This window comes from Eumetopias jubatus, unplaced genomic scaffold (genome assembly GCF_037043125.1).
Source record: "Eumetopias jubatus isolate StellerSeaLion01/CBP00866 unplaced genomic scaffold, mEumJub1_p1.0 scaffold_1, whole genome shotgun sequence".
Taxonomy (NCBI): Eukaryota; Metazoa; Chordata; class Mammalia; order Carnivora; family Otariidae; genus Eumetopias; species Eumetopias jubatus.
This window is the reverse complement of record NW_028274807.1, coordinates 126226134-126247012: the sequence shown is the minus strand read 5'-3', so window position 1 is coordinate 126247012 and position 20879 is coordinate 126226134. Positions and strand designations below refer to the sequence as shown.

The window sequence follows — 20879 nt, the reverse complement described above, 5'->3', positions numbered from 1 at the left end:
ACTGATATAGTGATGGGGACCTCAGAAAGGGGCGGGGGGCGGGGGACTGAATTCCAGTTATTCATATCTGGAATTTCTTGATTATAAGGGAGTTGAAGGCAGGAATGACAAATTACTCAACCTAGAATACGGCACATAACCTTAAATATGGCTAAACAGGTGCTTCATAGATGAGGAAAGGACAAAAGTTAGAAAAGGAGGGAGGGAGGAAGGGAAAGAAAGGAAGAAAAAGAAATTTATCAGAGATGTTAAGGGAGGTGGGGTGGGGGCAGTACTTAACTTGGCCTGCACCACAGGAAGATAAGTGGTGTCACAGAAGGAAGTTACCTAGGGCCCATCCTGGGGGGCTGGGGGCAGGTTGTCTGGGGAATTACAACTAAGCTTACTGTTGCCCAAGGCTAGGTCCTTGATTTACTTTGTTGACAGATTCTGGACTTAGTTCTTCAATAGTAGCCGAGGTGGGGGAGGGAGGGAAGACAACCTTAAATGGGAAAACTATAAAGGAAAAGACAAAGAAGTCACTCCTTTTACTGGCTGTACTGTGTCTACCCCATGAAACTACTAACATAGTCTGAGTCATTTCCTCAGTGGCTGCTCCCTCTGTCCTTAGAAGGAGGAAGTTGAAAGTCTAATACTTGACATTAGGCCACCGATTTCAAATGAAAGGATTCCTTTCATTCTCAAGGCCCCAAAAGTACTTAAATGGTAAAACCAGGTTTAACATGGGTATTTTATCCCTATCCCTGTGACACACCATTCTCCTCCTTTTACCAGATATAAAAGCTAAGGATAAATTGCAGCCATCATCTAGACTCAAGTCAGGGCAGGGAGCACTATTTAAACGTATTAAAAAGTCACGCATCCAAAGTGCTGGGCAGCTAACAGGTCCTCTTTCCCCACATATCTTACCAGAGAGAATACCCCCATTTTACATAATCAGAAGCTCGAGGATCAGATTTTTTTAGCCTGACCTTGGCAGACATCTAGCAGAGGGTGGAGTTCAGACAAAATTAATCCCCTCCTATCTACCTACTGGCTTATTAAAGATCTTTTCGTAAACAAGACCAAATCTTCAAGCCCACTGCTCCTCTCACTTTCCTAGTACCCATCCCACAAAATGAAAATTAAAAGTTGCCAGACCAGAGGGGGTGAAAGTACAGAGTGGAGCGGAGGAGGAGTAACCATCTTTAAGATAGCTAGCTTAACACAGACGCTTTCCGTCTCGCTAAAGTTCAAGCCACAAGGCCACAGTTCGCTCTGGGCGAGCAGACACGCGTGCACCCTACGCATGCGCTCAGAAGGGACCCACCCCCTCCACCCGCCTCTTTCCGCGGACCTCTTCAGCCAAGTCACCAATTAGCCCTCTAAATGCCCGCCCTCAAGGCTAAACCCTTGGCCAATCGGGAGGCAGGAGCCTCAGGCCCATCACTTATTTAGCATACACCCTCCTCTCCCCGTCCCAAGGCCCCGCCCCGTCTGAGGCCGGGATTGTCGCCTAAGCGCTTCGTTCTGGCACCTGATTGGCTCCTTTGCCAGCTCCGCCTCCGTCTCCTCCCGCCGCCCTCCCCTTTGCGCTCCCACAGCGGCGGGCGGAGCTAAGTACGCAGGCGCGGGCGCTGCCTCTCTCTTCTGGTGGCCCGCCCTCCCTCCCCCTCTCCCTCCCCTCCCCACCCCCTCTCCCTTCCTCTCCGGGCCTGCGCGCGCGTGTCTTCGTTCTGCACGCGCCGCCGCTAGGCAAGCACTGTCGACGGAGCCTCTGGCCCGCGCGTTCCTTTTCCCCTCCGGCTGCGGAGCGGGCGGGATTCCGCTCCGCGAGCGCGGCAGCAGCGGCAGCCCCGGCGGCCTCGAGCGGCGGCAGAGGCTCGCGATCCCCCAGGCGGACCGTACCACAGCCCGCCAGCACGCGGGGGGAGCCACCCGCCCCGCCGCACACGCCTCGGTGACCCCGCGGGGCTGAGGCGTCGCCGCGCCCGGGAGCGTGAGCGCAAAGCCGGTCTCGACCCCGAGCTCGGAGCCCCGCGGGCCGCGCCCGCCGCCGGCCCCACCCATCCGGGTCGAGGAGGCTGCGGCCATGGCCGAGACGGAGGAGCGGAGCCTAGACAACTTCTTCGCCAAGAGAGACAAGAAGAAGAAGAAGGAGCGGAGCAGCCGGGCAGCGAGCGCCGCGGGCGCGGCGGGCGGTGCCGGCGGGAGCAGCGGAGCCGCGGGCGCGGCGGGCGGCGGGGTGGGCGCGGGGGCCCGGCCGGGCGACGGCGGGACCGCGGGCGCGGGGGCCTCCGGCCCCGGGGCCGCCACCAAGGCCGTGACTAAGGTGAGGGGCCGGGGAGGCCGGGATTCGGGGCCCGGCCGCGCGCTTGCGCCCATGTGCCCGCCCCCGCCGGCCGCCCGCCCGGGGAAGCGTCCGGGAGGGGCCGGCCAGGGGGCGGACGGGCGCGGAGGTTGGCCATGTGACGGGGGCTTCCCACGCCGGGCCGGCGCGCCTCTCCCCGCGGGACCCCGCAGCCCGCTTCCGCCCCGCCCCTCCGCCTCGTGTCGCCGGCAGGGACCGAGACCCAGTCGGCGGGATCCTGGAGGGGAAATGGGTCTGGGTGCGAAGTAGCCGGCCCAGAGCTGCACTTACCGAGTGACGTATTCTCTGAGTAATTTGGTGTTCTGACTTCAGCCCGGCAGTCTGAGCAGAATTTTCTAACAGTCGCTTTTGTGGTAGCTCTAATTGGCATGGCTTGGCCTCTAAGCCCTTAACAGAGTAAGTCTCATGACAACATTGTGGTAGACATTTAGTTGTGGGCTTACTACTGACTTTTTCATTCGACTTTTCCTGGTAGCTTTTAAAGTAACAGCTCTCTGGAAGGAACCCGGTGGAAGTAAGAGGGTTGGACTGCTGGGCACGTTTGTCCTCCAGCCTAGTCGGCCTCGGGATCAAACAGGGCCTTTGGCCAGAAAACGAGTCTATATTTTAGGTTCCAGACACTTGATCCCCTTTTCATAGTCTGATATTTGCCTTAGTTGTGTTTTAACAAATTGCTTTAATTGATCAAACTGTTCTACAGGATGAAGATGAGTGGAAAGAATTTGAGCAAAAAGAGGTTGATTACAGCGGCCTCAGAGTTCAGGCGATGCAAATAAGGTATGGTCTGGTTACAAATGTGTTTAGATAAGCCTTAGGATAGGTATTGTATGTTTGGTTTTTCTCTAGCCCCAAAGCCGCATCACAGTGGCCTCATGCTTTAGATATGCGTAGTAGGGCTGTAATGAGTTGTGTCTTCCTTCTGTGATGGCAGTCCTTCTATATACTGATCAAATTAGCTGCCAGCTCCAAAATCCTCTGAGAGCTTGCCTACTTATTTGAGACAGCTAAAATGAAATGGGTTTTGTGGCTTCAAAACTTTCACTTTTAACATTGTTGCATTGAACTTAGGGTTTTTGTTCATTTGTTTCAAAAAAATAACGTGGTCTTCAGATCTCTCCAATAAGTTAATATGTATTTTTGTAATTGAAGTATACCTAACAGATGTACAGATTTTATTATGTTCACACAATGAGATCAATCTGTGTAATCAACAGCAAGGTCAAGAAACTGAACGTTACTCCTGCAGAGGAAACCTAAGCCCTTTTAGTCACTGCCTTTACTCCCAAGAATAACCAGTATCCTAACACTGAAGATTTATTCTCCGTAGAATTTTATAGGGATGGCATCAGGTAGTCCAAGCATGTTATTTTTAAAGCTCAAGAAAACAGGGGCGCCTAGGTGGCTCAGATGGTTAAGAGTCTGCCTTCGGTTTAGGTCATGGTCTCTGGGTCCTGGGATGGAGCCACACGTTGGGCTCCTTGCTCTGCTGGAAGTCTGCTTCTCTCTCTCCCCCTGCTTGTGCTCTCTCTCTCTCTCTCTCTCTAATGAATAAAATAAAATCTTAAAAAAAAGTTCAAGGAAACAATAATTTTTTAAAAATTGGGTTGGTTGGTTTAGGGGATTTGAAATTAACATAAGTCCAATCTGTGATAGTTGGTTTTATTTTTTTTATTTTTAAAGATTTTTATTCATATGAGAGAGAGAGAGGCAGAGGGAGAAGCAGGCTCCCAAGGAGCAGGGAGCCCGATGCGGGACTCGATTCCAGGACTCTGGGATCATGACCTGAGCTGAAGGCAGACGCTTAACCATCTGAGCCACCCAGGCGCCCTGTGATAGTTGGTTTTAGATTGATATGAATAGATGTCTTATTTTAATGGGCTCATAAAGTAGAAAAAACAGGTGAATATATGGTTCCACCGTTTTTAAGGTTAAAAACTCTTTTATTCCCAGTTTAAAGAAATAAAAGATCTAATGAACTGCCTCCAGTTCGAAGTTTGCAATTTGTATATACCAGTGACCACGTGGCACACTGGTGGAAGTTATTTTCCTTAACAGAATACTGTCTTTTGGCAGTGGTAACATTTATGGCCTTAAGTAAGTTACTCAAAAAACCAGGGCTAGTATTTTTGACAATTGTTGAATACCTCCCGGAGCAGCAGGCATTCTGTCCTAGGTTCTTTGACCTCATTTCGTGAGCTTAACCAGAGTGAAACCTGACTGATCATGGGAGACTTTTTAGGAAATGGGGCTTCTCCGCTCTTGAGGTTCTTTTGTAGTAATGTTAAGTAGAAGTGATTTAACTAAATTTTTTTCTCCAACAACTTCTTGAGTTTGTTAGATGTTTCTGGAGAGGTGTAGTGTAGAAAATAACCCTGTGTTCTCCTTGGGCTTGACCTGTGAAAATGAAGGAGGGCACGGGAAGTTCTTATCCATCCATCTGGGGTTGTGGCACTGCCTATGTGTGTGGTTCCCCTTTGGCTGTAGAATAAGGCTCTTGGTCAGCCTTTCCTGACCACAGATTCTTAACTGCAGATTCTGAAGATCTGAGTGACAGGAAGAATAGTGTTTGGTCATGTTGAACTTACTGAGCAAGAGGAGCACTTTCTGAGGGGAAAGATTTCAGATTCACTGAATGCTAGAAATTGATTTTATTACATTATGGAGGATATTTAAACTGCCTATTTTTCTGTCATTGATTGTATATCCCATATCCATATTCAAGGTTATTTTTTCTTTCTCTATGGCTACTCCAGAGATAATGAAACATTTCTTAAATCATTTATATCTTTCACCTTTGCCAGGGGCGTAGGTAAATCTCAGCTAGTATGAGTGTTTAAGTTCTGCTTGACCTGAAACTGGACCAGCTTTTATGTTGTGTTTTTCATTATTCTTAGCATGTAGTCTTACTCCTGAATGGTCTGTGACAGATCTTCCTCTAACCTGCTAACATTGAAAAACATACCTTCAGGAAGCTGCTTTTGTGGATCCTCAATCACAGTGGAGTCTAGAGTCTATTTCCGTTGCCTTCACAACTCGTTCAATAAAGAGGAATCTAACAGCCTTCAGGAAAGATTTGAGTGTGAGAAGTCATCTGAGGTTTAATAATAATGACTAAAATTTTCACACTATATAGTGAATATCCTTGTAAACTTTGTATTAAAATGTTCTTGACAGTGAAACTCGGTAAGGTTAGGATCCCCAAGGAAAGACACTTTGTTTGGTTCATAGGAGTGGAAGTAGGTTACTCACATAAATGGGATGGAGTTGATAATGTCACGAAAACATGGACTTTGGGGAAAGACAAACCTGGGTTTTAGCCTGCTGCTTATGTGTGACCTTGGGCAAGTCACTTTACTTTTGATTGTTCTGATATGCAGAATTGAGACAACTCCTAGGATTGTGGTGAGGATTTTTGAACAGGGTATTTGTAAAATACCCAGTCATTAATATTAATCATCTTCTCTATTCATTGGGTAAATTAGAATAACTTAGTCTTGGCAATTTCTGTTATTTAACCATGAGGCACCTGATTTATAATACCAAGATTTGAGGACAAGGGGTAGTGGAGGTATACCACCTACTACTATCATGACTAATGTTAGACTCTGGTGAGTCTAACTCACTGTGACCTAATAGGAGAAAATGACATGTTCAGGTTGGCATTAGTATGACCATACAAACAAATCCCTCTCAGGGTGTTAAGCGTTGCTTACAGACCTTGAATTGCTGTCTTCTATAGCTTGGTCTTAATCTTAGGCAGAAGCCCTTAGGAAGGGGCAGAGAAATGAGTTAGCTTTTCTTTGAGAAGTTGGGGCGGGTGATTCTTTATGCCTTTAGGCTGTTAACCTTTTTCTGCCTATGAGAGGCAACCTTGCTATCTCAGTATGAGACAAGGGAATATGAAAACTTTGGGAAGTTGACTTAAAATATCTTGAAATTTTCAGCCTTATAATCTTGTTTTTTCATCCAACTTTTTGCTTTGAAAAATTAGAAACCTCAGAAAAGTTGCAAGAACAATAAGTACCCATATACTCTTTCCTTAGATCTTCTGATCATTTTTGTCACATTTGCTTTATCTTTAGTCAGCTGCAAATACTGCATATAGCCTTAAAGTTCTTGACACTAGACCTTATAATAGGTTAAAATGATGGACCTTTATTGAAGATAAGTGCATTTGAAAGGAAATTTTTCAGTAGCAGCAAACATACTGTATTAATGTTCTGTTACATTTACCAACTAGCTCAAGATTTCAGTATCAAGAGTATTATCAGGGCTTGTGTCAGATTTTGTGTCTAAATTAATAGATGTATTCAAGGTCGTCATTACGTATAGACAAGTTCTTTAGAGGGGTGCCACTGGGATGGTGATAAGGGGCCTAACACTGGAGCTTAGATTGTTGCTTGAGCAGTCTAAATGGGACCTGTAGGCCTCTCTGATCTTTAAAATGGATTTTTGAGGGAAAGAAAGATTTCATTTAATATTTGGAGGTTACTAGATGTTGAGCATTTGTCATGTTTCAAGAATGAATGGACTTCTTGGAGGAGCGCCTGGCTGGTTCAGTAGGTGGAGCATGTGACTCAATCTCAGGGTTGTGCGTTCAAGCCCCACATTTTGGAGCCCAGTGGTTGTTTTAGGAAGCTTCTTAAGAAATCTAGAACTTTAGGGGCACCTGGGTGGCTCAGGTGGCTAAATGTCTCCCTTGAAATCAGGTCATGATCCCCAGCAGAGAACCTGCTGCTCCCCCTGCTTCTGCTCTCTCTGTCAAATAAATGTAATACATTTCTTTAAAAAAGAAAGAAATCTAGACCTTTAAACCCATTAGGGCTGGTTAAGTTGTTCCTTGAAGAAATCACTCCAGCATCCAAGCTGGATTCATTGTAGCAAATACTGTGTGACTACAGTGTGCCAGACATCAGGGTTGTAGAAATAACTCCTCTACTAAACACCAGTAGATCATTTCAGTGATGGGCAGGATGCTGTGGAACACAGGAGACAGACACTTGGTCTCCCGGGAAGGGGTTGAGAAAGAGTCCTTGGAGGAACGCGATGCCATTTTGAGCTGCCAGCATAGCTCATCAGGCCGTGTCTATCCATTTTATTGTTGTAACAGTGGTTGGATAACAGGGTCAAACAATGGAGATGCCTAGCATTCTAGCAGAAACACATTTAAGTCTGGATTTTGTGTTAGCTGCTAAAACCCTCTAGTGTCGGGGAACTAGGGTTAGGATGTATATATAAACTCTCATGTAATGTCCTATGAGATAAAGAGGTAAGGGTGTTCCGTTTTTATTAATAAACTGCTGCAGGATGTGTAATCCCGATCAGCCTTACTGAAAGTGAATTTCTCAATAGAGAAAATTTCTGTGTCATATGTTAGAGCTCTAAAGAGGATAAAATGAAGAGGCAACATGAAAGAGTATGAGCTGTGGAGACCCAGGGATTGGCTTGCTACTTCGTAGCCCTGGGGAAGGGGCTTAAATGTCTGTCAGTTTCCTCCTGTGTACAGTGGGTCTCCTGCCTGCCTTGGTGTTACCATGAGGTTTAGCTTTGTGAAGTGGTAGGAAGGGCCTGGCCTTCTAGATACTCAGTAAATATTCCCTTTTCTTAGCTTCATTCCCCTTATACCACCAGCAGTGCCTTACAGACTTGCATATTTAAGATTGTATACTTTAAATCGTGATAATGTATTTACAAGTAGCAGTGTAGTTTTTACTTATTTTTTTTTTAAAGATTTTATCTGTTAGAGCATGGGTGAGAGAGAGAGTAAGCAAGGGTACAAGCAGGGGGAGCTGCAGGCAGAGGGAGAAGCAGGCTCCCCACTGAGCAAGGAGCCTGATGCAAGGAGCCTGATGTGGGACTTGATCCCAGGGCACTGGGATCATGACCTGAGCCGAAGGCAGACGCTTAACCGACTGAGCCACCCAGGCGCCCCAGCAGTGTAGTTTTTTGAAATGTGAAATTTAGCTGATGATAAGCTATATATTCTGTTTTGGTCAAATACCAAATTTTAGCCTAATCATCTCCTGTGGAAATGACTCTTTGCAACATGTGTCTTATGGCATTTAGAGATTTGACATTTTCTAGAGTGTGTAAAAAAAAGTAATCTGGATGTTTAAATCATTTCTACCCTGCCCTTAGTCCAATGGCCTCTTGGCATCTCTGGGCCTTTGTTCCCACTGTTGGATGAAGGGTCTTGACTAGACAGTTTCCAATGTTTAGTTTAACTAAAACTTCAGAATCTTAAGAAACCAAAATATTAAGTTGTCTTGTTTCTATTATTACAGATACATAATCCCTTTAATTAAATCACTCATTTCTTTGTAATAGTTTGTAATTTAAAGGGATTTTTAGATTTTGTGATTTATTCATTCTTCACTTGTCTCTGAGGGTGAAGAGTAATAAATGTTACAGTAAAGGAACCTTCTTTTACATGGGACCATCAGTATTCTGTTAGACCAAATTGGGGCTTTTCTTTAATATTTTATTGTGAATTAGAAAAACTGTATTTTTTAAGGACATTTAAAAGGTATAACAGCATTGGGGCACCTGGGTGGCTCAGTCGTTAAGCGTCTACCTTTGGCTCTGGTCATGATTCCAGGGTCCTGGGATCGAGCCCCGCATTGGGCTCCCTGCTACTCGGGAAGCCTGCTTCTCCCTCTCCCACTCCTGCTGCTTGTGTTCCCTCTCTCGGTGTGTCTCTCTCTGTCTAATAAATAAAATCTTTAAAAAAAAAAACAGGTATAACAGCATTAAAAATGTATGAGAATGATCCATAATCCCTTCTGCTTAGAGGTAATCATAATCAGTTTTAAAAATTTTTTGGTTTTCAGTTGATTGCTTACTATAAGCTGATAATTCCAGAGTTTAGGTATACTAATCACCACATGCCACAGTAATTTGAAGAAAAATCTATTTTAGAGTCTAGTATACATATTTGAACAACAGTGATTCAGCACATTTTGCTGAGTTAACTGTTTCACAATGATAGACCAACTGAAAGCTAGCATACCTTGGTGGGTATATATATATATATGAGTATAAAAGTCCCATGAAGGTTCTTAAAATCTTTGTTGGGGTCTTATGTCCCTGTCTGCCTGGGTTTGGGTTACTGGGACATTACTAAAATCTTACATAACTAGGTAAATAACACCCATGTTTTTACTCATGAACCAAGCAAATTGCATGAAAGTATAATTACATTGGCATCGGTTCTCAGAAGTGGGTGACAAAAAAAATTCTTTGGAACAGTTATAATGTTTGGATACCACTGTTAGACTGCTGGATAAATTAGGACCTTCATATCCTTACCTGGTCATTCCACGTATAAACTTTAGAAAAGAGTCAGTGTTTGGTATCTATTTTTAAAAAATGTGTTTAAAAGAACATGTTCATGTTGTGGGTTTTTGGGATTTTGAGTTTTGTTCTCTTTTATTTTTCTCCTAATATAAAGGTAGCACCTATTTGAAAACTCAGATGGATATTAAAAAGCATGTAATAGTGGGGCACCTGGGTGGTGCAGTTAGTTAAGCATCTGACTCTTGGTTTCAGCTCACATCGTGAGATTGAACCCCTCGGACTCCACACTCAGCATGGAATCTGCTAAATTACGATTCTCTCTCCCTCTGCTGCCCCCCCCCGCCGCCCAAAAAAACCCATATAACAACATTTAACAGCCACTTACTATGTGCCAGGCACTTTTCTTGGTGCTTTGTGTCTTTTAACTCATTTAATTTTCAAAATGGAGCTGTTACCCCATTTTACATAGGAGGAAACTGAGGCATACAAAAGTTAAGTGTCACACGCAAAGTCTCCTGGCTATCAGTGGCAAAACCCAAATGATTTGAACCAGAAAGTCTGGTTTTAGAATCTGCTCGTAACTGTTTGCTGCATGAAGAAAATAAAATCAGGCATTCTAGCACCCAGCTACTTTTTAAAACCTTTTTTAAAAATCAAAATGTCCTTCTACTTAATATTAGGTGTATAGATTTTGTTTTAGTAAGCCATTGGCTTAACTGACATAAATATTACTTCCATGTCAGCATGGGCCTGACATTTTAAATGGCTGTACAGGATTCTATTATGTGTTAATAAAAAAGGAAAACCAAAGAGTGGCTCGGCCATATTCTCATTCTTTTTTCCTCTTGAATTATAGTCTTAAGTAAAATCATGCTACAAATGCAGACTGAGGAGGAGCTCATTCCTCTCTCCCCTCCCTGATTGCCTCTAAATTCTGGAATCACCTCTGTTGGTGGGCACTGTCTTTGAAATTTTTCTATAAGTATCTTTAAAGGAGACCATTAGTTATTGAAGAAATTTGTCTTATAGCTGGCACTTTCCTTGTTCTAATAGAAATGGAAGGAAAGCACCCTGAGATGTCCTTTTGCAGAAGCCAAGAGAGGCCATGATGTTTCCAGGGCCATACACGGTAGGGTGGGAGTCATCTGTACGTTGTTAAGGTCATGATCACTGATCAGGCATCAAAGGGAGAAAATGTCTAAAAAGAGTGAAAGGCCAAGGACAGCTTTAGGCAATAGCCTTATTTTTTCAGTAGGAGAGAAAAGCATGGTCAGAATGGTAAAGGAGGTTGATAGCCTGAAGTTCTAGGAAAAACCATCACGGTCATGGAATATAATTCATGGAAAGGTTGGTAGTCTGTGCCAGAGGCAGCAGCAGCAAGGGCGAATCACGGCAGAAAAAGGAGTTAGATTTGACAGGTAATTCCCTGATTCCCGACTCAAGCCAATTCAAGAATAAAGAAATAAGAAATTGGCATAAACACTACAGCCAGTCTTAGGATACCATTGAGGGTATCTTTCGCATTTATAATTAACTAATAAAGCCAAAGACTGAGTTTTTGTATTCTCTTTTTTAAATGGGTGACATATCTGGTGATAGGGACCAGTTCCATATATTCCCTGTGTCAAACAGTAGAGACTGGCACTAATAGTCTGTAGCACTGATGTTAACACTGAACACAGGCTTGTTTCTTCTATTGGAATGTGAGTTCTCATTTTGTAATATGTACTAAAGGATTAGCAAATGAAATTATACAACTTTCAAAAACGTTTGATCACTGAAAATACGCTTACCATGAGTGCCTATTTGGCCACTGTGGTCCTAGAAAATCCAGGGATTACACTCTTAATCCCTCTCAAGTCCCCTTTTCTCAGGTTAGCCTGGCCTCTCTTCCTCCCTCAGTTGCGTGAGGTTCTTAGCTGGGGTCCTGCTCTTCTTTGGGGCTGCTCAATGTAATCACATAGATTGTCATAAGCCTGGCAGGTCAGTATGGTAAATATTTCTAAATGTTCTTGAGTATGTGAGGTTTGCAAAAAGGAAAGCAGAGACTTATCAGACCAGGTGGTTTTCTAAACTTTTTGTAGCAATGAAATCCTTTCATAGGATGTCAGGTGGAAGTCCTGGTGTATAACAGATAACATCCCCTATTTGTCTTTTTTTTTTTTTTAAAGATTTTATTTGTTTTTCAACAGAGAGAGAGCAAGAAAGGGAACACAAGCAGGGGGAGTGGGAGAGGGAGAAGCAGGCTTCCCGCGGAGCAGGGAGCCCGATATGGGGCTCGATCCCAGGGACCCTGGGATCATGACCTGAGCCGAAGGCAGACGCCTAACAACTGAACCACCCAGGCGCCCATTTCTGTCTCTCAAACAAGAGGGGCATTGAGGCTCTGAGGAGGTTAGGTGACTTCTCTCAGGGTCACACAGATCAGCATTGATACAACTTAGGATTTCGACTGATGATTTTCCTGGTGGTTCTGTAACTGAATTCACTTGTTTGCTTTTCCAATAGTGAAAAGGAAGAAGATGATAACGAGAAAAGAGAAGATCCAGGTGATAACTGGGAAGAAGGTGGAGGAGGTGGTAGTGGTGTAGAAAAGTCTTCAGGTCCCTGGAATAAAACAGCTTCAGTACCAGCACCTCCTGCTGCAGTAATTGGTAACCTTAATATTTCATTTTCATAAAGCTGTCTATGTATAATTTTATATACTGTTGGCATTCAACTAAATGAATGCTTGTGGTAGAATGAGTGGGGTTCCTTTCTGTTCTTGGGAGAGATGTTTGTTTAAAGACTTTCATATCCTAAGTAATTTGGAACTTATGTGCTTTTCGGTAGGCTGCTTAACTTTATATGTAAACTAACTTGCCAAACTTAAATGTTTAAGTAATTTGTTTAAATTTTTGACAGTTGGCTAAGGGAAATTGTACCTGTGTTTCCACCTGTGTTTGTGTTTTTTCCCCCATTCCCCATTTTACTGTCTTGAAGCATGAATTCTCAGGAGGGCATATTTTATCACTCCTAAGAGTTGGTAAGACGTGGTTCTTTGTGGGGGGTGAAGAAATTGCAGATCTTCTAGTGGGCTGTTGCCCACCAGAGGGGCGAAGTGTGTGAGCAGGTGCACAGTATATATATGGTATTAACATTTCCTGGTGTGTGGGGGCATGGTAGTTAGGAAATAGCTGTCTAAAATGGCCCCTTAGAATGGAAGTGTTGAGAAAAGTTCGAGAAACATTGCGTTAATATATAACGCAATGTTATATATTATATATATTATATATATATACCCATTTTTTTAATGCAGAATAATATAGAGTAACAAATCACTCCAAATCTTACTGCCCAGAGAATAAAGATAACTAGTGTGTGTCAACATTCTTGCATCCTTTCTAGCCCTTTGCTATTGTATATGTTTTTCTGTTTAACTTTTTTTACTGCATCTGTCACTGATCCTGATGACCTACACATTGCTAACCTCAGTGTCCCAAGTCTTGGTCCTCATCCGATTTGCCCATCAGCAGCGCTTGCCGTAGTTGATCACCCCAGGACACCACAGTCTCCTGCTCCCTCCGTGGTTCGTTCTCAGTCTCCCTGGCTGGGATTTTTTTCTCTCCTGCCTCTGAGAGAGAACCTACCCCAGTGCTCAGCCCCTGCTGCTTCCGGCACCCTTCTTCACCAGGCTCCACATGCCAGCAACTCTGAAATTCACATCAGCTCAGATCTCTTCTGACCTCCAGACATATAGCTCTTAGCTGCCTAGCCGGCATCTCATTATCCACGTACCCCAACGCACAGTAGATCCCTTAACATGAGGGTGGGGCCCCGAACCCCAGTGCAGTCAAATCCACATTTCACTTGACTACTGCAAAACTTCACTACTGAGCACCTACTGTGATTAGAAGCCTTACCTGTAACATAAACATACCAATTGACACATATTTTGTACATTTATACTACTATATTCTTAGAATAAGCTAGAGGAAAAATACTAAAATCATCAAGAAAAAATAGGTACAGTTTTATACCGTATTTATCGAAAACATCCACGTGTAAGTGAAGCCATGCAGTTCAAACCTATGTTGGGTCAACACAATAGCCTTTGTAATCTCATTGCGATTCTTTCGCTCACTTAGGCCACTTCTCCTTTGATAACTTTTTCTTGCTCCAAACCTAAATCTGATTTGTCAGTAAATTTGTTTTGTCTTTATTTTCAAAATCAGACTCTCTATGTGACTAGTTCTCTCCAGTTCCACTGCTACCAGTGGTTTGAACTGTCCATTTTTATATGGATTAGTGAGGTCACCTCTTCACTGGTCTGCCTGTGGCTGTACGTACGCTGTTCCCGAACCTCCAGTGGTGCCCCCTCTGCTTGGAGTAGAAGCTGCAGCTCTCAGTGACCTGCAAGGCCTTGGATGCCTGCCTTGTGATCCCTTCTTCAGACTTGGTGTTTCTTTTAATCTGGTCCTCGCTTACCCTGCCCCTTGAGGACACTAGGCACACTGCTGCCACGGGCCCTTTGTGCCTGTGTTCTCAGCCTGAATCCGCTTTCCTTTATATTAGGAGTCTCTAAGTAAGCTTTTTCTGCGAAGGGCCAGATAATTAATTTAGGTTTTGAGGGCCGCGCGGAAGATGGTTTTAACTACCCAGCCCTGCCGTGACGGCACAGAAGCAGCCATAGACGACACAAACACCGAGTGAGTGTAGCTGCATTCCAGTAAAATATAACATCCAGAAGCGGACCAGATTTGGCTTGTTTACCAACTCGAGATGTGTTTGCCTTCTTACGGCTTTCAGGCCTTGTTTGGTTTTCACCTCAGCGCTGAGACCCCTACCCATCGTGTGTGCTCCCTTGATGAACTCTTCCCCCGATTTCATCTTTGGTACAGCACCAACCTTTACATGTGTGTGTCTCCTCCCTCCAGCCTAACACTGCCCCGTGGTACTTTCTGCAGGGATGGAATCGCCTCTGTCCACTGTAGTAGCCGCTTGCCACAGGTGGCTATTGAGTACTTAAAGTGTGACTAATGTAACTAAGGAACTGAATTTTTGAGTTTATTTCATTTCAGATGGCTGCATGTGGCTAGCAGCCTGAATATCCAGTTCTAAATTTTTTTTTTAAAGATTTTATTTAATTGACAGCGTGAGGGAGAACACAAGTAGGGAGAGTGGGAGAAGGAGAAGCAGGCTTCTGGCTGAGCAGGGAGCCCGATGGTGGGGCTCGATACCAGGACTCCAGGATCATGACCTGAGCCAAAGGCAGTCGCTTAACCAACTGAGCCACCCAGGTGCCCCAGAATATCCAGTTCTTGAAGGCATGTCCTTAACATTTGTATCCCACTGTGTAGTTTAGAACAGCACCTGACACATAGCGGGTACTCAGTCACTAATGAATGCGTGTGATATTATAGCTTTCCCACACTTAATTAAAAGCTGTATGAGACAATAAGCCTTTATAATAGTATTCAAATGGCTGCATTATATTGCAGCTAATAAATGATGGTGTAGGCGTTTATTTGAAATGAAGTTTTTGATAAATGGAAAACACACGTAAAATACTGAATGCATATTGAGAATGGGGAGAAAAAAATGATATGTAGCAAAAAGCTAGAAGGTTCTGTCCGGAAAATGTTAGCCATCCTGGAAGACATGGGGCTGCTCGGCAGCTTAAGTTTTTTTTTTCCCTGCTTTACCTGTGTTTATAAAATACGACAAAGAGCCTTAAAATCCATTGATGTAGAAGAGAAGGAAATTATTAAAGATATGTAGTAGTTTATTTTTATTCGTCTTTTAGAATTAAATATATACACAAGCATTTTTGTAAATAAATTCTTTACACGTAGCATGTTATGTAACCCACCAACCAGGTAAAGAAGTGATTATCCACATTTACCTATATGTCAACTGAGGGCTGAGGTAGTGCTGTTCTGAAAGACAGTCCCTGATGGACTGTCTTCCAGGTCCAGAAGATTCTTCTCCCACTTACAGTAAGGTGACTTCCAGAAAGAACTCATGTACAGAGGTAATCGAAGTTGTACATGATAGAGAAGTTAGAAGACTACTCCAGAAAGATAAGAATATCTTCACTTTCAGACATTTTCTCGGATAACTTTCCTTCTATTGTCCAGAGACTTGTGTAGGTATTGGGTTTTTTTCCTGTAGTTGTCAAGTGATCGGGAATGCGGGACTAGCTTACTAAAATGCCAGGCATTTGAGTAGTTTCTCTAAACTGTTACAAAATGTTAGTTACAGAGACCCCAGAACCAGCAATGACTAGCGGTGTGTATAGGCCTCCTGGAGCCAGGTTAACCACAACAAGGAAAACACCACAAGGACCACCAGAAATCTACAGTGATACACAGTTCCCATCCCTGCAGTCCACTGCCAAGCATGTAGAAAGCCGGAAGTAAGTACTCTCAATTCTTGCCTTTTGTCTGGGAGCCCTGTCCCTTGGCCAGCAAGTGGGATGTGGGAGATAGGAAAACCCACCTGGGGTGGAGGGGAGGGGGTCTCTTTGGTAAAGCCCAGGCGGCAGCTGACAGGCAGCTGAAAGTTAGGTGGGACTTATGTGCCTGGGGGTGGGAAGCAGGGAAAGAGCACCAAAGACAGACATTGTCTACAAGAGTTGCTTTATTCCTGGTGGGTGTTGTTCTGTAGCTATGACATCTGTCTAGTTATGTTAAGTACATGTTCCTTATAGCATGGAAACTAGAAATGTAAGAGCAATATTTCATTGTATTCCCTGTTGATGTGAATAGATGAAAGATGTTGGCAGTTATAAATCTAATATTAAAATCTTATTTCAGCAGGTACTTAAAATGAATGCTACCTGGAATTAAATGACCACATATGGCACTTCCACATCCTTTGTAGGGACATGAAATTTTTTTTTTAAGTAAATAAAATGGGAAGAAATGTAAAGGGCATCAGATGGAAATACTGTTTGGGGGGGGGTGGCTTTTAGAGTAAATTCCAGCCTTTTTGCCTCTTTGGGAGCCCAGCTTAAGCTTCCATTGGACTCGCTTCTCTGCTCTGTCCTACAGAATAAGGGGGCAGTGATCCCCCACACTCACCTTGCTTTATCTGATCCCCTCTCATAAAGTAGACATAGACGTGAGGAGAAATCACTGAATAATGAGTAGAACCTGACTTGAATAAGAAAATTGTTGCCCTTATGCATAAAGAGATGTATTGTTTATTATTTGCTAAAAATAAAAGTGACTCTTAGAAGGAATCAGTGTGTCATCAGATAGCCTTTTGACTTTGCAGTTGTCTTCAAGTTGGTCCCAAAATAGGTTTGCAGTGAATAGCATTCAAATAGATTTGCTGCCACAGAAAATGGGACCATAGAGCTTCAGTATTTGTGTTTTCTGATCCTTGGAAGCCCGGAAAGTGATCTGATGATGATTTTATGGGCAGGTTTCCCCTGCTGTCGAAAGTCGAGCATTCCTATGAAACCCTTCCTAAGCCAGAAAGGCATAAAGCAAAGACGGTCCCCCGCTTTCTGAAAGGTTGCATTACGCCACTTCACTTTTACAGGAAGACCTATTTTCTTGTGCTAACTGAAAGAAATCTGAAGAGGATTTTCACCGTTATGAAAAAAGCTGTTGCCACACTAACTTTTGTAAAAGCAAGTGGTGTACGCAAACTTTGGGAAAGCAGGATACCTGTACTGGTTTCCCCTCCTGTTACTCCCTCAGGATACTTCTAAGGGGTGGCTTTTTTTTGGGGGGCGGGGAGGATCAACAACTTAGTGAAGAAGAAATATTTACTGATTACATTTCTTTTCCCTTAGGGATAAAGAAATGGAGAAGAGCTTTGAAGTAGTAAGACACAAAACTAGAGGTAGGGATGAGGTTTCAAAAAACCAGGCCCTTAAACTTCAGCTAGACAACCAGTATGCTGTGCTTGAAAATCAGAAAAGCAGCCACACACAGTACAATTAAGGAATGGTCTTTGCTAACCCTTCTAAGGTAACTAGACCGCAGCTAACCACCAGGAACAGCCATTCATCATCTGACCTCTGCTGGACCCACAGCCGATGCAGACCACTCGATCTAAGTGACCGGCCCTATGGTACTGTGGGGGTACAGGTGTCACGGCTGCTCTTTGTATATATTGGATTTAGGGGAATTCTCATTGTTCTCGAAGTGCGCAAACTAGATTCAGCAGTGTTCTTTATTACTCTGCAAACAGAAAACCAGAAACTGCAGCCAGTGGTCATTTCAAAATCTTTTTATGTTCAGATACTGAGCCTTCGTAAGGGCTGACTACCTCAGGTTTGCTGCACTCGTTGCGGACTTCATGTGGATCACAACTTCTGGACACGGAGGTTACAGCTAGTAAGTGTCGGTGTGAAGCTTGAGACCAGCTCTACTGGATTCCTATCAGAAATCCTGCAGAAAGTCAGCCATCTGGGTTCTGATCTGCTGTAAAAGATGAAGATTTAAGTGACCTTAATTAACCTGTCCTGTGCCCCACCCTTGGATACTCTGTAGTGGGCCGTGTTAGACTTCCTGGAACGTGCCGCTCTCAAAAGAACTCCTGTGTTCAGATAATCTCTGTAGGGTTGTGATTTTATTATTTAAACTTTGAGTTGTATTCTGAGGTAACCACAAATTAAATTCAGCCAAACTTGGGTCCACCAAGTGGGAAAGGGGGTAGGGGAGGGAGTAATCTTATTTTCTTTTAGTAATTTTTTATTTGGGTAGTGCTTTTTCTGTGTTCCACACATTAAGGCCTTTTTTTTTTTCCTTCTTTTTTGACTTGGAATAAGTTCTTTGACAGAGCATATTGCTTGGTTAAATAAGTGACCTGAAATATGCATTAGAATTGAGATGTCTCATGAATTTGCCAAGCCCTAGAGTGGAACCAAATAGCCTTTGGTGTCAAGGGCAGTGGATGCGGGGGGCTCTACTTCAGGTGCTGCTAAGCTTCCTCTAATCAGGTCTAAACTGTACAGTAAACTGCAGGGGAAAGAGTATGGGTTCTGCTCAGGCCAAGGGATTCCCTGACCGGTCCTTCTCAGTTCAGAGCAACATGAGCAGAACCTTAGCCTAAAACCCACGTAGGTTTTCACGGATCTTGCATGATCTTTGAGAAGATTTCCAGATCACTTGTGCCCAAATTTTTCAGGTGTTGGACGTTCTATAGATGCAGTGATTGTGCCAGTTTAGCTCTGTTATCAACCTTCTGGTATGTCTTTATGTTCATTTGAAGAGTCAGGGGCGAAGACAGGTGATGTAGCACTTCTGTTTTTAATAATTACAGCTTAAACTATCCAGTAATTTTTGGTCCTTAAAGGGACTTCAGGAAGCTACCCAGGATTACTGAAAAGTCCATCTAATGAGATCTTCTGGTAATGTACTAGTTTTGTGTCTTTGGTTCAATAGATCTATTTCAAAGTGGTATGTGACCACTTGACGCAGAGTCTGGGTTTCTCTCTAATAAATCCCTTTGCCAAGTGCAGGAGTTGCAGACTTGCTACTGGCAAGAGTGAAGCAAGTGAGCGAGTAAAACTATCCTGGTGTGGGGGCATCTCCTACAGGAGTTCAGTCTTGATGAAAGTGTCAGTGCAGGAATCGGCTCCTGGGAGGTCACAGTATCTCCTGACAGGACCTGCCCACCACATCTGGGCCAGGATGTTGGCGTTTTTTGAGGTGGCAGGCAGGGTGCCTGCCTTCTGGTGTATTGGGGTGAGCAGCTGAGCCAGCCAAGGAGAGGTTGGATGATTAAGCAAGAAATAAGGGATTCTTGGTTAAACTGAAGACTTCATTTGGGAACCAAAAATCTTAACAAATAATCTCTTGGACCTTGAGCCACATATTTCCCCTGAAAAGTATGCATTTTTTTCCAGCAAAATTGTGTTGGGGGTTATGTTATTGAGGAATGAACTGAGATGGATATGTGGAACTTTTATTTAATGGCATACTATACTAGAAATCTGAAGACCTGCAGGAGATTTAAAATTCCAACTCTTATTATAACTTTTTAAAAGATTGTGAAATTATAAAAATGCACATGAATCAAGTTTTAATATACTGTATGATGGGTGGGTGAGGCTGTCCATTGTACCATTTCTTTCTTTGAATTCTCAGGCATGGTTTGGCAGTGCAAGAACTCTGTAACATTAACAAATTCAATAAAAAGTAAATATATGGATTGTGCAGTTTGATTGTTTTTATTCATTCCCCCCATAGTTTTTATTCTTAATCCTTCAAGTATCCTGTTTTTTGAAAATGGCTAATTGATGCCATGCCTCCGTCGCTGTAGGAGGATGGTACTCTTCATCTCAGGGGGTACCTTCTGTTGGAAGAATGCAGAGTACTCTGTTAACAAAACAGCTGGAATGAAGGTGGCTGTAAATCTAGGTTGAGTATTCTTTACCAAAGTTAAAAGCATTAAAATGTACTTTTTTTCTTTGTTAGTGTATTAAATTTGTCATAAACCATCGTGATGCTGTTTGATGGCTTTTTTTAAAAAGATTTATTTCTTATAGAGAGTGCGCACACGTGTGCACCAGTGACAGGAAGGTTAGAGGGAGAGAATCTCAGACTCCCCACTGAGTGCGGAGCCTAACTCGGGACTTGATCTCATGACCCTGAGATCATGACCAAAGCGGAAACCAAAAAAAAAAAAAAAAAAATCAGACACTTAACCAACTAAGCCACCCAGGGGCACCTGTGTTTGATAACACTTTACCTGCAGCAGAACTTCTTTCAGAATTGGAGTCAGTCCTCTCAAACCCTGCCACTGCTTTATCAAGCTCAGTTTATGTGATATTCTCAGTCCTTTGTTGCCATTTTTTTGTATTTAAGATTTTATTTGAGAGGGAGGGAGAGAGCTAGAGCGAGAGTGAGCACGGGAGCAAGGGGGTGGGGGTGCTGAGGGAGAAGCAGGCTCCCCACTGAGCAGGGAGCCTGACTTGGCTGGATCCCAGGACCCAGAGATCTTGGACCTGAGCCAAAGGCAGACACTTAACTGACCCACCCAGGTGCCCCCCTCTGTTACCATTTCAATAATCTATGCATCTTCCATCAGAAGTTTCTATCTCAAGAAACACTTTCTTTGCTCATCCTTAAGAAGCAACTCCTCATCTCATCTGTTAGTGTTTATCATGAGATCGCAGGCAACTCAGTCGCATCCTCAGGCTCCACTTCTAGTTCTGCTGTTTCCACCACATCAGCACTTCCCCCCCAGAGAAGACAAACCCCTCCAAGTCATCCATGAGGTTGAACTTCCA

At 43.6% G+C, this 20879-nt stretch overlaps 1 protein-coding gene across 6 annotated transcripts; it reads left to right on the top strand.

Annotated features, from left to right (window-relative positions):
- Positions 1-1677: 1677 nt before the first annotated feature.
- On the top strand, positions 1678-19798 carry CDV3 (CDV3 homolog). Of its 6 annotated transcripts, XM_028099150.2 has the most exons (6): positions 1678-2311; positions 3051-3127; positions 12155-12300; positions 15884-16043; positions 17433-17482; positions 17611-19798. In XM_028099150.2, exons 1-6 carry the CDS (start codon positions 2072-2074, stop codon positions 17616-17618), a joined length of 681 nt encoding a protein of 226 aa, XP_027954951.1. In that variant the 5' UTR covers positions 1678-2071; the 3' UTR covers positions 17619-19798. The 6 variants fall into 6 exon arrangements, with proteins under 6 accessions (XP_027954951.1, XP_027954953.1, XP_027954955.1 ...); XM_028099152.2 differs by lacking the exon at positions 17433-17482 and having other exon boundaries at positions 17884-19798; XM_028099154.2 differs by lacking the exon at positions 17433-17482.
- Positions 19799-20879: the final 1081 nt, after the last annotated feature.

Excerpts from the sequence above, each read along its gene's own strand:
- CDV3 (XM_028099149.2), top strand. The coding sequence starts at position 2,072 with ATGGCCGAGACGGAGGAGCGGAGCCTAGACAACTTCTTCGCCAAGAGA. Across the intron at positions 2,312-3,050 it reads CCACCAAGGCCGTGACTAAG|GATGAAGATGAGTGGAAAGA; the intron begins GTGAGGGGCCGG and ends ACTGTTCTACAG. Across the intron at positions 12,301-15,883 it reads ACCTCCTGCTGCAGTAATTG|TTACAGAGACCCCAGAACCA; the intron begins GTAACCTTAATA and ends ACAAAATGTTAG.